Source organism: Aspergillus ibericus (genome assembly GCF_003184845.1).
Source record: "Aspergillus ibericus CBS 121593 unplaced genomic scaffold BO80scaffold_13, whole genome shotgun sequence".
In the NCBI taxonomy this organism is placed as follows: domain Eukaryota; kingdom Fungi; phylum Ascomycota; class Eurotiomycetes; order Eurotiales; family Aspergillaceae; genus Aspergillus; species Aspergillus ibericus.
Window position 1 is genome coordinate 121,909 of NW_020292111.1, and position 13,436 is coordinate 135,344.

The following is a 13,436-nucleotide window of genomic DNA, read 5'->3' on the forward strand; positions in this document are numbered from 1 at the left end:
GGAGACTCGAGTTTCAATGCTCGAGTCCGCGCGGTGATTTCAATGATTGTACACGCTGGTAAGGAAAGGTGCCGTGGAAGTGAAGGCCACGTGATCGGTGCCTGATGGTGGTGCAGGGGAAGTGAATGCGGGTTACCCCGAGGAGCTAGGTGATGGGGACGGGTTGGGTCGGAGAATGGAGATGGGTTGTCGGTACTGGCCTGGTGTCTGCTTTCTAGGGCCATATAGCATGGTGTAGGGTTGTATCGTAGTATTTGTATATGCTTCAGCTAGGATTTTGTAGCTAGCTTGTAGGTAGGTACGTAGATAGTGACCAATCCCAGAATTCCCGACCATATCACGCCGAACATAATCGCCAGAGAGATCTCATGCACTGGTATCGCAACCCAAGAGAAACAGAAACGAAGATAGGTAGAGAGGATGAGATGAACCGCCCAACCCCTACTCAAACACAATGCATACCCAGGAACGACCCATGTGGGAGATCCAACGAAAAGGAGAAGAGAAGAGAAACTGGAACATGGTATCAAGGTCGTAACGGCGCGGACTCGATCTAGGGGAGCCCGCGCCCTGATTCTATCCGATTTGACAGGAAAAGAGACGTAACGTGACAACTTTAAAGCACATAAGAGGTAGTAGTAATACGAACGAGAGAGAAGGACAGATGCAATGAGATGGAATGGAATGAAAGATGATGAGGGGTATAAAGAAACGAAGTCAGTCGTAAATGAAAGAAGCAAGAGGAGATTAGAGGAGTCTTGACGAGGGTGAGATGAGTTTGAAGATTATTTTTTCGACTTTCCATCCGGTGTTTTCTCCCTTAGGCATTCACAGCCTGTGGGTTGGCGGAAAGTTTCTTAGGCGTGGTCTCGTCCATGGCGTTGCTATCGTCAGTCACCGGCGCTGGGGATGGGTCCTGGTTCGCCGTGACGAAGGAATTTTCCGTCACTTTGGAGCTCGAATCGATGGTCTCATCACTGTAAAACCGTGGGGGCAGTTCCTCCATCTCTTCGGACTCTTCAATGTCATTGACGCTATCCCGGTTGCCGGGGCTCATACTGCGCAAGGACTGCGGATGACCAGGATGCAGAGACTCCGAGGTGATGGAATTGGCGCTGCTGGTGATAACTGGATCGGACGCTCTGGGTTCTTCCGATGGGGTCGGTTTCCGGAGCTTGAGACGTTCCTCAGGCGGCATGTTCTGCCACTCGCTGCCGAAAGTGACAATCGATGCCTTTTTGCCGTGGACAGTGAAGCTGGCCGACTTCCGAGAGAGTCCTTCACCTTCAGGCAACAATTGACCATCCTCGAGCGCGGCCATGCCAGCAGCCGACTCGCGTGACTTCTTGCTGCGAGGATGATGGCCATGGTGCACGCCGGGCGCATCTCGAAGAGTCCGGTGGAGACTGCGGCGAATCCGACTGGAACGGTCCAGCTGAGGCGTCTCTTGCGAGTCAGTTGGGTTCTGATCGACGTCGCCATCCTTGATGACAAGAGATTGTCTCTTGGTTTGGGGCGCGGTATTCACCTCCAGCAAACCAGCCTCACGAAGGATTCGCTCCTCGCCATCATCGAAGCTGCCAGGTGCGGTGATCTTGGAGGCACGCGAGGCCAAACTGGCAACGTCCAGCTTGCTGGCAGCACTGAGCATAGAGGCTTCGCGGGTCAATCGATTCGTTGGCTCGGGAGAGCTAGACTTCGTACGGGCCTTGAGATCGTCCATTGAGAGCCGTCGACCGGCGCGGGAGCCAACCTCCACCGATGTGAAAGACGCTGGAACGCTCGGTCTCCGCAGGTCCTCTTCTGCAGCGGGTTGTGGTGCTGGTGGTTGGGTGACAGATGGCGACTTGACGGAGTCAGGGTGCGGTGAAGGAGGCACAGTCTCTTTCATCGGCGATGCCACTTTCTCCTCCGCCGTCTCATCGGGTGCTTCCGGTTCGGGTCCGGCGGTATCCATAGGAATATGCAGCTTCAAGCGCTTCTGGTCGGCCAGAGACTGTGCCCCTCCTTCACCTTCACCCAAGTCACGAACAAGCACCTCCCGGTAGCATCTGGTACGCCAGATATCCTGCCTCACCCATTTGAGCTTGGCAGCCATACGTCCCGCAGCCATGATGACATTTTCTCGTGCTCTGGAGTGCACCGGGGTCAGGACTTGCAAATGCCTCGCGTTTCGCAGCAAATCATCCAGCTGCCGTTGGCTGACAAAAAGTTTTTCGTTGGCCTCTCGGATCTTCTGGCGCATCAGATGATCCCGCGCGACAATCAGGTCTTCGCCCATGTCGGCCTCAGGGTTCGGGGAAGGGGGTTCCATGTCCGTCAAGGAGACACTAGAGCCCCGGCGGCTCATCCGGTTCCGCTGCGCTTCGTAGTCCGTAGCCATCATGCCCTTGCTTCGGACGCCCGTGGTTCGGAAGGCTGCGGCATAATTCAGCTTTGCCAGCCAGTCGTTCATGTCCGATTCGCTATTGGCCAGGAAGACCTCCTCCAAGGCGTTATGGCGGACAAAGACAAATGCATGCTTGTGCTTTTTGTAACTGGAATCCAGCAAGGCCACTGCATCATCAGTCGGCATGATGCCGTCCGGTTTGAAGTCGGTCAGCGGTGGTTTGAAAATGACAGCTCGACGGCGGCCTTCTTTGAGGTGTGACTCGTGCTGGTGGATGAGCGATTTCACCCAGTTAACGTCCCGGAAGAAATACAACTTCGAGAACGTGAGGAGGGCACCCCATTCTTGCCATGGCGACCGAGCCTTCTTCTTCTTTGGGTCCTTGCGCCAGAGCAATCCCACCTTGGCTATTCTGATATCCACCAGGCCTGGGTTGGAATCAATCGGGTTTTCCATGCTGGAAGGCATAAAGGCATCAGGCCGTGAACGCAGGGAGACGATCTGTAAGACGGCCGTTTTAGAAAAGGCACGATGGAGGCTTGCAATGTCCGGCGGGCCTTCCGTCCCATCACAACGATAGGGGTCGTCCAGGTTCATCACATCCTTGAGGCTGGGTCGGAGCGAGTCAAGTTTCCCGTCCATTATGAGGGTGTAGGGATCCACCGGTTCCTTCGTGGAACGGCCGAGATGGTCTGAACTGGCAGTCTTGAATAGAGCTCGTCGCGGCTTTGCGAGATGACGTCCGTTGGGGTTGGTGTCTTCGATGTGAATGAAGGGGGTGTAAGAGATGTTCTCGTAAAAACACTCCAGGATATCTTCGGAGATGCCTTCCCCGCGGGTGTTTTTGACGTAATCCGGCTTCTGCATCTTCCGCTTATTGTTCTTGTTGAAGACATCGGTATGTAGGATCAGAATCGAGAATGCAATGAAGTATGCCTGGTCTAGATGGGGTTAGAGTATTCACCACGATTCGGTGCCACAGGGACATACCTGTACTCGCAAAGATACCCGGGTTGCACTCGTGGTATCTGTCTGCAAAGCTCTGGATGAAGCGGTCTATCTGCTGTGTTTCCTTTGGTAGTTCCACCTCCATCAATAGTTTCCTAATGGCCATATCAATGGGGTCGCCGAAGAAGGAGAAGCCCCGCATGTACTTGCGTAAGGCGGTCTTATAGAATTCGTCGCCTGACTGGGAGAGGACGCTGGCAATTACCCCCTTGGGAACAGTGGCCTCAAGCCGTTCAAGGTACGTGGCCGGAGTATCGCCTTCCTGCCTCTCTGGATAGGATGGCGACTTGGAGACCGGGGTCTCCGCGCCTCTGGCCGCAGGGGACCCACTCCTGGGGAACGGGGGTTCGGAGTTCTGCCGAAGTCGTTGCGGGATGTTGAAGATATCGCCAAAGCTCTTACGGCCACTGGTTGAAGTGGACGTCCGCCCCGACGACGTGAGGTGAGGTGACGGTTGTTGCTCACTATCCCGTATATTGGCTAGGGAATCCAGCGTAGATGATCGAGCCCGCGTGGTGGGAGGGTTGCGATGTCGAATGGAAGGGGTCGAGTGACTCGAGTGGGCGGAATTCGCCGAGTCCTTTCTCAGCAAAGGAGGTCGAGGAGAGGACACCCCGGCCGAGGAACGCGACGGTGATGGCAGCGGTGAGACGTGGTCTCGATCTTGATCATCTGAAATGTCCGATGTCGGGACCGAAGGGCCAGGCACTGACTTGGGCATCCGCCCATTGAGCGATTGCGATCCGGGCGGTTTAGGGGGTAATGGGAAAAGAGGGCCCTTGTTCCTCTTCAAGCGAGGCATACGAAATCGTTTTGTGCTAGAGATCGAACCCTCGCCCGAAGGGATGCCACGGGCAGCTCCATGATCGCCGCGGTCTTGGTCAGAACGGGAGGACTCCGAAAACCGCGCATCCGTCACAGAGGAGCGGTGGGAATCATTCAGTTGCTCCCGGCCATTGCTCCGTATAGACGTAGTCGACAAGCGACCGGGTTCCTCACCACTCACTCGCGATGCCGGTCGACTGGGATAAACAGTCTGTGACCCAGTCGAATCCTGAGCGATATGTCGGGGCTTCCCATTGAGGCCGGATTGCTGTAAGGGGAGCTCTTCCACCGTCGCATTTTTCGTTTCGGGGAAGAGCTTGAATTTGTGCTTTCGCTTAACCGGTTCCTCCAGCTCATGACTTGTCGGCGCGGTCGTGATAATGGTAGGGGCTAAGAAGCGCAGCGGCATGGGAGCGTTAGTCAACAGGACAAATCACCGAGAAGGCAGGAATGGGAAACAGAGATATTCTGGGGAGACCAGTGTACTTACGCGGGGGTAGGGACGGCACCGGAGGGATCTCCTGCTCTCCCTTAGCGTAAGTTTTCGACAATTGCGGGTCCGACGCATGACGAAGCCTCATGAAACTGAAACGGTTGATGCGCCAATTTGGGCCGCTCCCCGGCAACAGCGAGTTTCCAGCGTTTCTGGGCTTTGTCGCGGAGTCATCTCCGCGACTGCGACTTTGGGTCAATCTATGGTCCTCAGCCCTAAGCTCATTATGTTCGGCATCATCTGGGCCGACCAGCGACGGGGAGCGTGGAGCGGACTCGGAGTGTCTGGGGGCAAGGGCGGTCGTGGAGAGCGTCGGTCGAGGTATCTGTTCGCTGTGACGGGACTGCGGTGGATCAAACAAATAGCTCCGTCTTTTGGCTTCGTTGTCGGAGGAGCCGAGGCGCAGTGCTTTCCAATGCATGGTGACGACGTTTCCAGGAATAGACTTTATGTAATCCTGCAGCGCAGCGTGCTTGAGCGACCCATCCGATGCTGCTCGATTCTGGTTGGCGATCGTCGTACTGCGGGAGGTATATCCAGGCTTCAGTCGGATTTGCGATCAGAGCTATGGCGACGGCAAGGCCTAGGAGGGTTGAACGAAGATGTCACCGTCGAGCAGGCCACTTTGCATCGCGAACCGGCCAAAGGGGAAAGGCAGGGCAAGTTGGCAGCGCAAGGAGGTGGGGGCGAGATCGCTGGGCGGAGGAGCGCGGTCGTAAAAAGGGGGGAAAGGAGGTGGAGGTAGTCAATGCCCGACGCGAAAATTCAGTGGTGCGGAAGAGTTGTAGGGATCGCCAATTGAGGGCCGTTACATCGCCAGGTGTAAAGGCGGATGGCAGAGGTATGGGATGGGGAGGGAGGCGCGTTGAGAAATTGGAGCCGTGGAGAGAATGACAAGGAAGGTGAGGGGACCAAGTACACCAGACAACCGGAACCTGGGACGCGGTCCGGAGAATCAAGGAGGGGCAGGGCAGGGAGAGACGATGAGTGAGGAAGAGCGACGTAGTGAGTAGTTTAAAAAGAAGAGCAGGGAAAGACAAGGAACGGTATGGGTGGGCAAGACGATGGATGGGGGGGAGGAGGAGGAGGAGGCGGCGGCGAGCGGGCGGGCTAAGAATAACGGGAGAGCCGAGACAAGACGAGACACTCACTCAGCGAGAGGATGAGGAACTGCAAAAGAACGGGCCGAACTCTCTCGCTGGAACCAACCACACGTGCCAGTTGGTCTGCCCGTCACCCTCTTTGTTGGGTATTTATATTGGGATGTTTTGATGTTTTGATTCTTGAATTAATTTTACTGGCATGCCAATCCAATTCAGTACGACATCCATGTCTTGTCATGGCATTGGCTGAATCCGTATTGATGGGATACACACACATACACACACCACATCCACGAGCAATGATCATGGATAGAATCAAGCCCATCTCCTCGAAATCTAAAAATGTCTGCGGTCGGGTCTGCAGGTCATCGGGAGGTTTTTTTCCAGTGGGCTGTTTCTATCTTTAACTACGAAACAGCCCCTAGATGGGGGACTAGCAGGAACTCAGTACTATGGGGAAATTAAATCCTGGCCGCAATCCACCCCTTCTATCTAGTTCTGGGTTCCTGGCCACGCTAAGCGCAGGACCCTTGGCCTTTGGCGACCTGACAGCAGGGCCATCATGAAAAGGAGAACATCCTCCTTCCTTTGTATAGCTGCAAACCTTGCAGCTGGATTCGCTTCCCCAGCCGGCCCCACGTGACCGCGGAAGGTCTGGCCACGTCAGGCCCCAAGGCCATGACCGGCGCTGGCGTCATCGCGCTGCATCCGCCCGGACAAACAAACTTGATTTGCATCGTCTGGCTTGCCGTCTGATGCCGGCCAAATCCCCTTTCCTGCCATGCGCATACCGGCTCCTTCCCATTGGACTGGCTGACTTTTTGCAGATGTTGTAGTACTGTGAAGTAGTTCTGGCCCCTCCGAACCAAGGTTCCGGTTAGGAACCGAACCGCATCTGGCCGCTGACCTGACCGCTCCGCCCGTTGCACTTCCTTTGCAGCCGGTCAGAATGTTCGATCGTATATGCCTCTCAGCCGATTTCCATGGTTGCGGTGCACGCACCACAGTTAGCTATGCTACTAAGACTACCCATTGGCTTCTGTTTTACGATGGCGTGGAGAATATCTTGGTGTGAACTTATAGACAGGAAAACAACAGCATTCATTTTTATTTTTTTTTCCCCATAGCAAAGATTCAGGCGATTGATCTATCAAGAACCTCAGGTACAGTATAGACGGAATAACGCAAAAGTGATCGATATCTCTACATTGTAACACCAACCCAAAAAAATTCCTTGGCACTAGAGCAGAGACAAGGATTACCGTACAAAGGTTTGCTGTTGGAGTCGACAGAGGTCGAAAGGCCATTACGTTGCCGGCTCCGATTCGTGTTCAGGCTCTCGCTAATTTGTTTTTCGAAACGAAGCAGCTCTGGACTGAACTGCGATATAATTATCCGCTTGGGTATCCTTAGGATGCTGGGGGAGAAGGATGGGAACCCATTTGTCTGTCGAATCTATTGCGTACACTCGGTGGGCCAGCGTCAGTTACTCCCAACTTCTGACGTGGCTGGGGTATGGGGCTCTGTGGGACGATTCAGCGTGGAGCCAGCATATTTCCCAACAACTGTTGAGTCGTGAGACTTTCTAGAGGGCTTTATAACGAGTACCACATAGTTATACTCCAGTTAAAGTGTCGGAATTCAGATATTTGTCGGACATGTTGACATGGGGACCTCGATTGAAGACAGGTGGGAAGCGGATTTGTTAAGGTGCATTGCTTCTGGAAAGTTCAGATGAACACGAAGTACCCCACTCCCCTGAAGATTTCTTGTATGATAGGGATGTCTGTAAGTATGTACTCTCGTCTGTTTAGGCAGCTACTGTAGTCCCCGTTCGTTGTATAGGTGAGGGTTTTCGAGCTGCAGGTGTCAACAAGCATCAGTACATTTCTTCTCATGAAAGGCAGAGTAACTTCTTGCTTATACTCACTCAGCTTTCTTCTAGTATGCCTTGTCAGATATGCCGGGGAGAGGAGACAAGTGTTGTCATTCTGCTCGGTACTCTTCGGCCAGGCCGATGCAACTGGGCTTCGACTGGGCCTTGCCTATCCTGGCAACTGTGACAGGCCACTTTGGCCAAAGCGGTTAGGCCCACTGGCTGCCCGCAGCGTTGGACTAGCCGGGTCTGGCTTAGCTCCCGGGCCATCCAATGCGGGCATCCATTCGATGCTCCCGACTCGATCATGGCTGCATTCGCCATCCAACTTGAGTCCCACCGAATCGTCTCCAGCTCGTGCTTGTGGCGGACATAACCCCTCGGTATCTCCGGCATGGCCTGGTTGGCCATGTGCTGGGTGCCAACCATCGATGGACGGTAACTCACTTGTCCGGGTGTCATGACTCAGCCTTATGCGATAACTAGTTAGTTAAGGTTCAGACTTTCACATGTCCGAGCTCGTCGATTCGATCGCATCAGCTACACAAGGACAGTTGGAAGGGAGCCGAGTCGCCATGCAAGCTAGCTTGATCGTGAAACACGCTCCGATGATCGGTAGGGTCTAGAGCATTTGGAGGTTCCACGACGGTCTACTCGGAATGCCCCAGGCCGCCATGCCCAAGCTGTTGGTGCCTGAGGCACATAACACTGCCTCACCTCCACCTCACGAGTCAACGACTCTCATTCTTTCTCTCTCGCTCTCTCGCTTTCTCCTCTCAACTCTCGTGCACTGCTTCCCCTCTTCTCACCATCGCCCTTCGCCATCCATCCCGTGTCAATCTCCCATCCCTCCTTTTCAGCATCCTGAAGGAGATGACTCGGTGACTTCTGCATCATGCGTCATCTCTTATCGTTGCTCGTGCTTCTGGTCGCATCGGTCGCTCTGGTCTCCGCCGTCCCCGCCGGCTCCATTATCACTCCACAACCGCCCGTCGAGCCCGTCCACCTCCTCTCCTCGCAATCATCCGACCCCCGACGGCCATGGATCCGGCTCCGGGACTGGATCATCGAGTCCATCTGGGGAATTGACAAGCCCTCGGCTTATAAATTCCCTCTCCATGAGGCCCCGCGTGGTCGCTCCCCTCCCTCCCGGGTCCTGGCGCGCTACGGCAGTGACATCGTGCTTCGCTTCAGCCTGCGCAACGAAGATGAGACGGAGGCATTGGCCCAGGCAGCTGATATTCTATTCCTGGACGTGTGGGCCTCTACCCCGGCATTCGTGGATATCCGCCTGGCCGAGGAAGTCGTAAGTGGTCTTCATTTTCCGACCGCACGTGCTCGAGTCATGACTGATCCACCTTGATACTGGCAACAGATTCCCTCACTACTAGGATTGTTACCCGACTCCCTCCAAACCGCTTATACCCCACTGATGGACAATCTGGCGGAGATGATTTATACTTCCTACCCAATGCGAAAGCCGATAGGGCTGGAAGGGCAATCCACCGTTGCCCCCTCGAGTCGATCTGCGGCGCATTTGGGTGACCTCTTTTTTCACGAGTATCAACCTCTAACGGTCATAGTTCCCTGGATGCGGCTACTGGCTTCGATGTTTCAGTCTCACGTGCGCATGATCAGCGTAGGAGTGTCCTACGAGGGTCGCGAGATCCCCGCACTCCGACTGGGCGCCGGCAGCTCCACCGCAACGTCAGGGCCTCGTAAAACGATCATTGTAGCCGGGGGCAGCCATGCCCGCGAATGGATCAGTACATCCACGGTGAACTACGTAATGTACAATCTCATTACTAAGTACGGCAAATCCAAGGCCGTCACCCGCCTTCTGCAGGACTTCGACTGGATCATGATCCCTACCCTCAACCCAGATGGCTATGTCTATACCTGGGACACGGACCGACTATGGCGGAAGAACCGACAGCAGACCAGTCTGCGCTTTTGCCCCGGAATTGACCTCGATCGCGCCTGGGACTTTGAGTGGGACGGCGATCGGACCCGCTCGAACCCGTGCTCGGAGAATTATGCGGGAGACGAGCCCTTTGAGGCCATGGAAGCCCAGCAGCTAGCCCGCTGGGCGCTCAACGAGACACAGAACAACAATGCGAACATCGTGAGCTTCCTCGACCTCCACTCCTATTCGCAGCAAATTCTCTACCCATTCTCTTACTCCTGCTCCTCGGTTCCCCCCACCCTTGAGAGCCTGGAAGAACTCGGCCTTGGCCTAGCCAAGGTCATTCGGTACGCGACCCATGAGATCTACGATGTATCTTCCGCCTGCGAAGGCACCGTCACCGCCGGTGCCGCGGGGGACAATCCGGGACGGTTCTTCCCCATTAGCGGCAGCTCCGGAGGCAGCGCCCTGGACTGGTTCTACAACCAACTGCACGCGACTTATTCATACCAGATCAAGCTGCGCGATCGCGGCAGCTACGGCTTCCTCCTTCCAGCTGAATACATCATCCCCACCGGCAAGGAGATCTACAACGTTGTTCTCAAAGTAGGGTCCTTCCTCCTGGGTGAGAGCTCAATGGACATGGACTGGAAAGAACTCTACAACCTAGAAACGGAGACTGATCGTGATCTCGTCCTTGACAACAAATACGCAAGCTTCAATGCCTACCCCCCAGCGGATGCAGAAGAAGCCAACGCCCAACTACCTGACCTCGACGATGACGATGACGAATGGGAGGAGGAGGTGGTGGTGGAGGAATCAGATTATCGGGCCACCGAACACTCGTTTGAGTTCCGACGATGATATTTTTACCCACGATTCACCCACCTACTCACTCATTCTCTCCTGACACCGGACCTTGATGATGACCAGTAATGACTAATGACGGTTTGCGGGACTGGTTGAGTTCTTTCTCTTATCTTTCGTTTCGTTGATTTCCTTACCGTTTAGATAGTGGTAGTACCTAGTTAGGGACATTCCATACATATACATAATGAACCGAATCCATTGCACTGTACTGTCGCTCAAAGTAACAGTATCTAAAATCGTAAACCCTCTAGGGCGGCTACGGCTATTCATCCTATCCAAACGAACCATTACGCCTCCGCCTCGATTTCGACTCACTAATTCAAAGAGCACGCATTCATTCCGAACCGAGCTTATCAAAAAAAGCAAACCGGTAAATAGCAACCAGCATCACCAAACACCCCCAACCACCGACCCACAAACGAAGAAACGCACGCACGCAGCAAAGAACCTAAAACAACCACGCCACAAACTTCCGATAAAACCAACTCGCCCCCTCATGTTTCTCCTCCATCATCGCCCTACGCTGCTCATACGCCTCTTCCTGCCGATCCACTTCATCCTTACCCGTCCAGAGATCCGCCTCGTAGGGATTGACGCCCTTGCATCGCGTGACGAGCTTGTATCCAAAGATCAGGATCAAGTAGAGCGGAATGCCCAGGTAGGCGGTAATAAAGGTTTTATAGTCGAAGGTGCCCCATTTTTTGTTATGGGTGAAGCAGTCGAAGCTCTTGGTGAGACAGATGATGATGCAGAAGGCGAGGGCGGCGTAGGAGCCCGCGGTGCCGAGCGGGGCGCGGTAGGTGAGGTCGGCGAGGGGGACGTTTTGGGCTTGCCGGGCGCGGACGAAGTAGATGTGGGTGACGAGGAGGGAGATCCAGGTGAGGAGGCCGAAGATGGTGACGAGGTCGACGAAGTAGTGGAAGACGGTTTTGGAGTCGCTAGAGACGTTCATGTAGGCGATGCAGGCGATGGAGGAGCAGAGGATGAGGGCGTAGACGGGGACGCCGCGGCTGTCGGTTTTGGAGAGGAAGGAGGGGGCTTTGCCTTCGCGGGAGAGGCCGTAGATGGTGCGGGTGGCGATGTAGAGGTCGGAGTTGGCGGCGGAGAAGACGAAGAGGAGGATGCAGGCGTTGAGGATGTGTGGGAGGACGGGGATTCCGGCGAGTTTGACGGCGACGACGAAGGGGGAGGCGGCGGCGGAGCTGGATTGGTTGGTGGCGAAGATGAGTTCTTTGGAGTTGTAGGGGACGAGGGTGCCGACGAGGAGGACGGAGAGGATGTAGAAGACGACAATGCGGAAGAAGGTGAGTTTGATGGCCCGGGGGATGGTCTTGCGGGGGTTCTCGGCCTCGCCGACGGTGACGCCCACGAGTTCGGTGCCGAGATAGGCAAAGGTGGCGGAGACCATGGTTGCCCAGAAGGCGTAGAAGCGGCCGGCAGCGCCATCGTCGATGTAGGTATTGAACGCGCCGGGGTCTTTCCAGTAGCGGAAGCCCTTGCGGTCGTGATCGGGACCACCACCGAGCATGAGAATGAAGGAGAGGAGGATGATCCCGAGGATGACGATCACTTTGAATGAGGACAGCCAGAACTCGAATTCGCCAAAGAAGCGGACACCGAAGTAGTTGATGGTTACGATGAGGACGAGGAATACCGTGATCCAGACGCCTGCGTTGACTCGGTCTGGGTGAATCCAGTAGGATATGACGAGGGCGCCAGCGGTGAGTTGATTGGGTGTGACAATGATGTACTTGAACCAATAGCTGTGAGACCTGACATTAGCGGGTGACGGGGTATTCTGGGGCTGAGGGGAGGCTCGTACGTCCACCCAAGGGCAAAGCCGAGAGCCGGGTCACAGAATCGCACGGCGTAGCCTGTAAAGCCAGAGGATAGTGGCAACCATGCTGCCATTTCACCGAGACCGCACATGACTAGGTAGACCACGAAACCAACGACGGAGTATGAGATAAGAATGGAGGCGGGCTGTGCGTGTCAGATCGGGGTCTATAGTAAGAGTGTCAGGATACCTACACCAGCCCTGGAGACTCAATCAGCGTGATACAAACTTGAAGACTAGCTATTCAACTTACTTTGCGAGAGCGGATCCCGTACCGATGATGAGGCCTGTGCCAATTGCACCCCCAATGGCTAGGCATCTGTCAGCCTGTGTGTTGTGTGAGGGTCCAGTTGGAAGGCATACCGATCATGGAGATGTGGCGGGCTTTGAGGGCACGATGGAGCTCATGGTCGCCCGGGACCTGCTCGACATTCTCCTCGGCGTCGAAGTTCGTGACGTATTTCTCGCCAGCCATGCCGGGGGGGGCATCTCCTTTGTGGCTCATCTCTTGTCCTGAGACACAGCCACTGCACTAGAAGAAAATAGAGAGATAGATCGATTCACAAGAGAGCTATAATGAAGGAAGGTCCGTTTCGTGGGGCGGGAGTGAGGTGAGAGAAAGAAAGAGCAGAGGTTGGAGAAGTAAAAGAAGGGAAAACAAACCCAGTTGGTATTGGTACAGTACTATACCTGCCTGAGCCGCCGTCCCAACACAAGTCGCCGAGGGTCACCAGGCTCAGGGTAACATCGAACCGTCGAGGACTGGCCGAGCATCAACATCTGATGCCGCCATGACGCTGTAACATGCCCGCCATTGGTCGGATCTGCCAAGCGCATCTGAGGCGGACGCTCTTGGCAGGATACCACCGCGTCCGCTTGGTGGTCAGGATCTATCTAGATACGCCTCCTCTGGCGTGGAACCATGGACCTCGAGGCTTCCAGGGAGAAAACATGGTAAGCAGGACCGGGATTGACCGAGAGGCCCAACCCCGCGGGGCACCCACACCGCTTGGCAGGCTTGGCGGGAGATTCCCGGAGGTATCTGTTACCTAACCCGTCTCCCGCCAAGAGGCCTATCGGGCGGGGTTTGCGATAACACGGTGCCGATGATATCCTCGGGCCTCCTCTA

At 55.1% G+C, this 13,436-nt stretch overlaps 3 protein-coding genes across 3 annotated transcripts; 1 reads left to right on the top strand and 2 right to left on the bottom strand.

The window, feature by feature from the left end:
• Nucleotides 1-522: 522 nt before the first annotated feature.
• BO80DRAFT_32201 (Arf family guanine nucleotide exchange factor SYT1) lies at nucleotides 523-5,341 on the bottom strand. Its single transcript, XM_025715143.1, has 3 exons — nucleotides 4,713-5,341; nucleotides 3,380-4,612; nucleotides 523-3,330 (listed from the first exon to the last, which is right to left on the bottom strand). Exons 1-3 carry the CDS (start codon nucleotides 5,134-5,136, stop codon nucleotides 821-823), a joined length of 4,167 nt encoding a protein of 1,388 aa, XP_025576649.1. The 5' UTR covers nucleotides 5,137-5,341; the 3' UTR covers nucleotides 523-820.
• A 2,890-nt stretch (nucleotides 5,342-8,231) lies between these two features.
• BO80DRAFT_423747 (M14 family metallopeptidase) lies at nucleotides 8,232-10,678 on the top strand. The gene is made up of 2 exons (XM_025719120.1): nucleotides 8,232-9,000; nucleotides 9,070-10,678. Exons 1-2 carry the CDS (start codon nucleotides 8,590-8,592, stop codon nucleotides 10,462-10,464), a joined length of 1,806 nt encoding a protein of 601 aa, XP_025576650.1. The 5' UTR covers nucleotides 8,232-8,589; the 3' UTR covers nucleotides 10,465-10,678.
• An 85-nt stretch (nucleotides 10,679-10,763) lies between these two features.
• On the bottom strand, nucleotides 10,764-13,230 carry BO80DRAFT_423748 (dicarboxylic amino acid permease agtA). Its single transcript, XM_025719121.1, has 5 exons — nucleotides 12,671-13,230; nucleotides 12,561-12,618; nucleotides 12,502-12,508; nucleotides 12,293-12,453; nucleotides 10,764-12,233 (listed from the first exon to the last, which is right to left on the bottom strand). The coding sequence occupies exons 1-5, from the start codon at nucleotides 12,780-12,782 to the stop codon at nucleotides 10,919-10,921; spliced, it is 1,653 nt and encodes a 550-aa protein (XP_025576651.1). The 5' UTR covers nucleotides 12,783-13,230; the 3' UTR covers nucleotides 10,764-10,918.
• Between the last annotated feature and the right edge of the window lie 206 nt (nucleotides 13,231-13,436).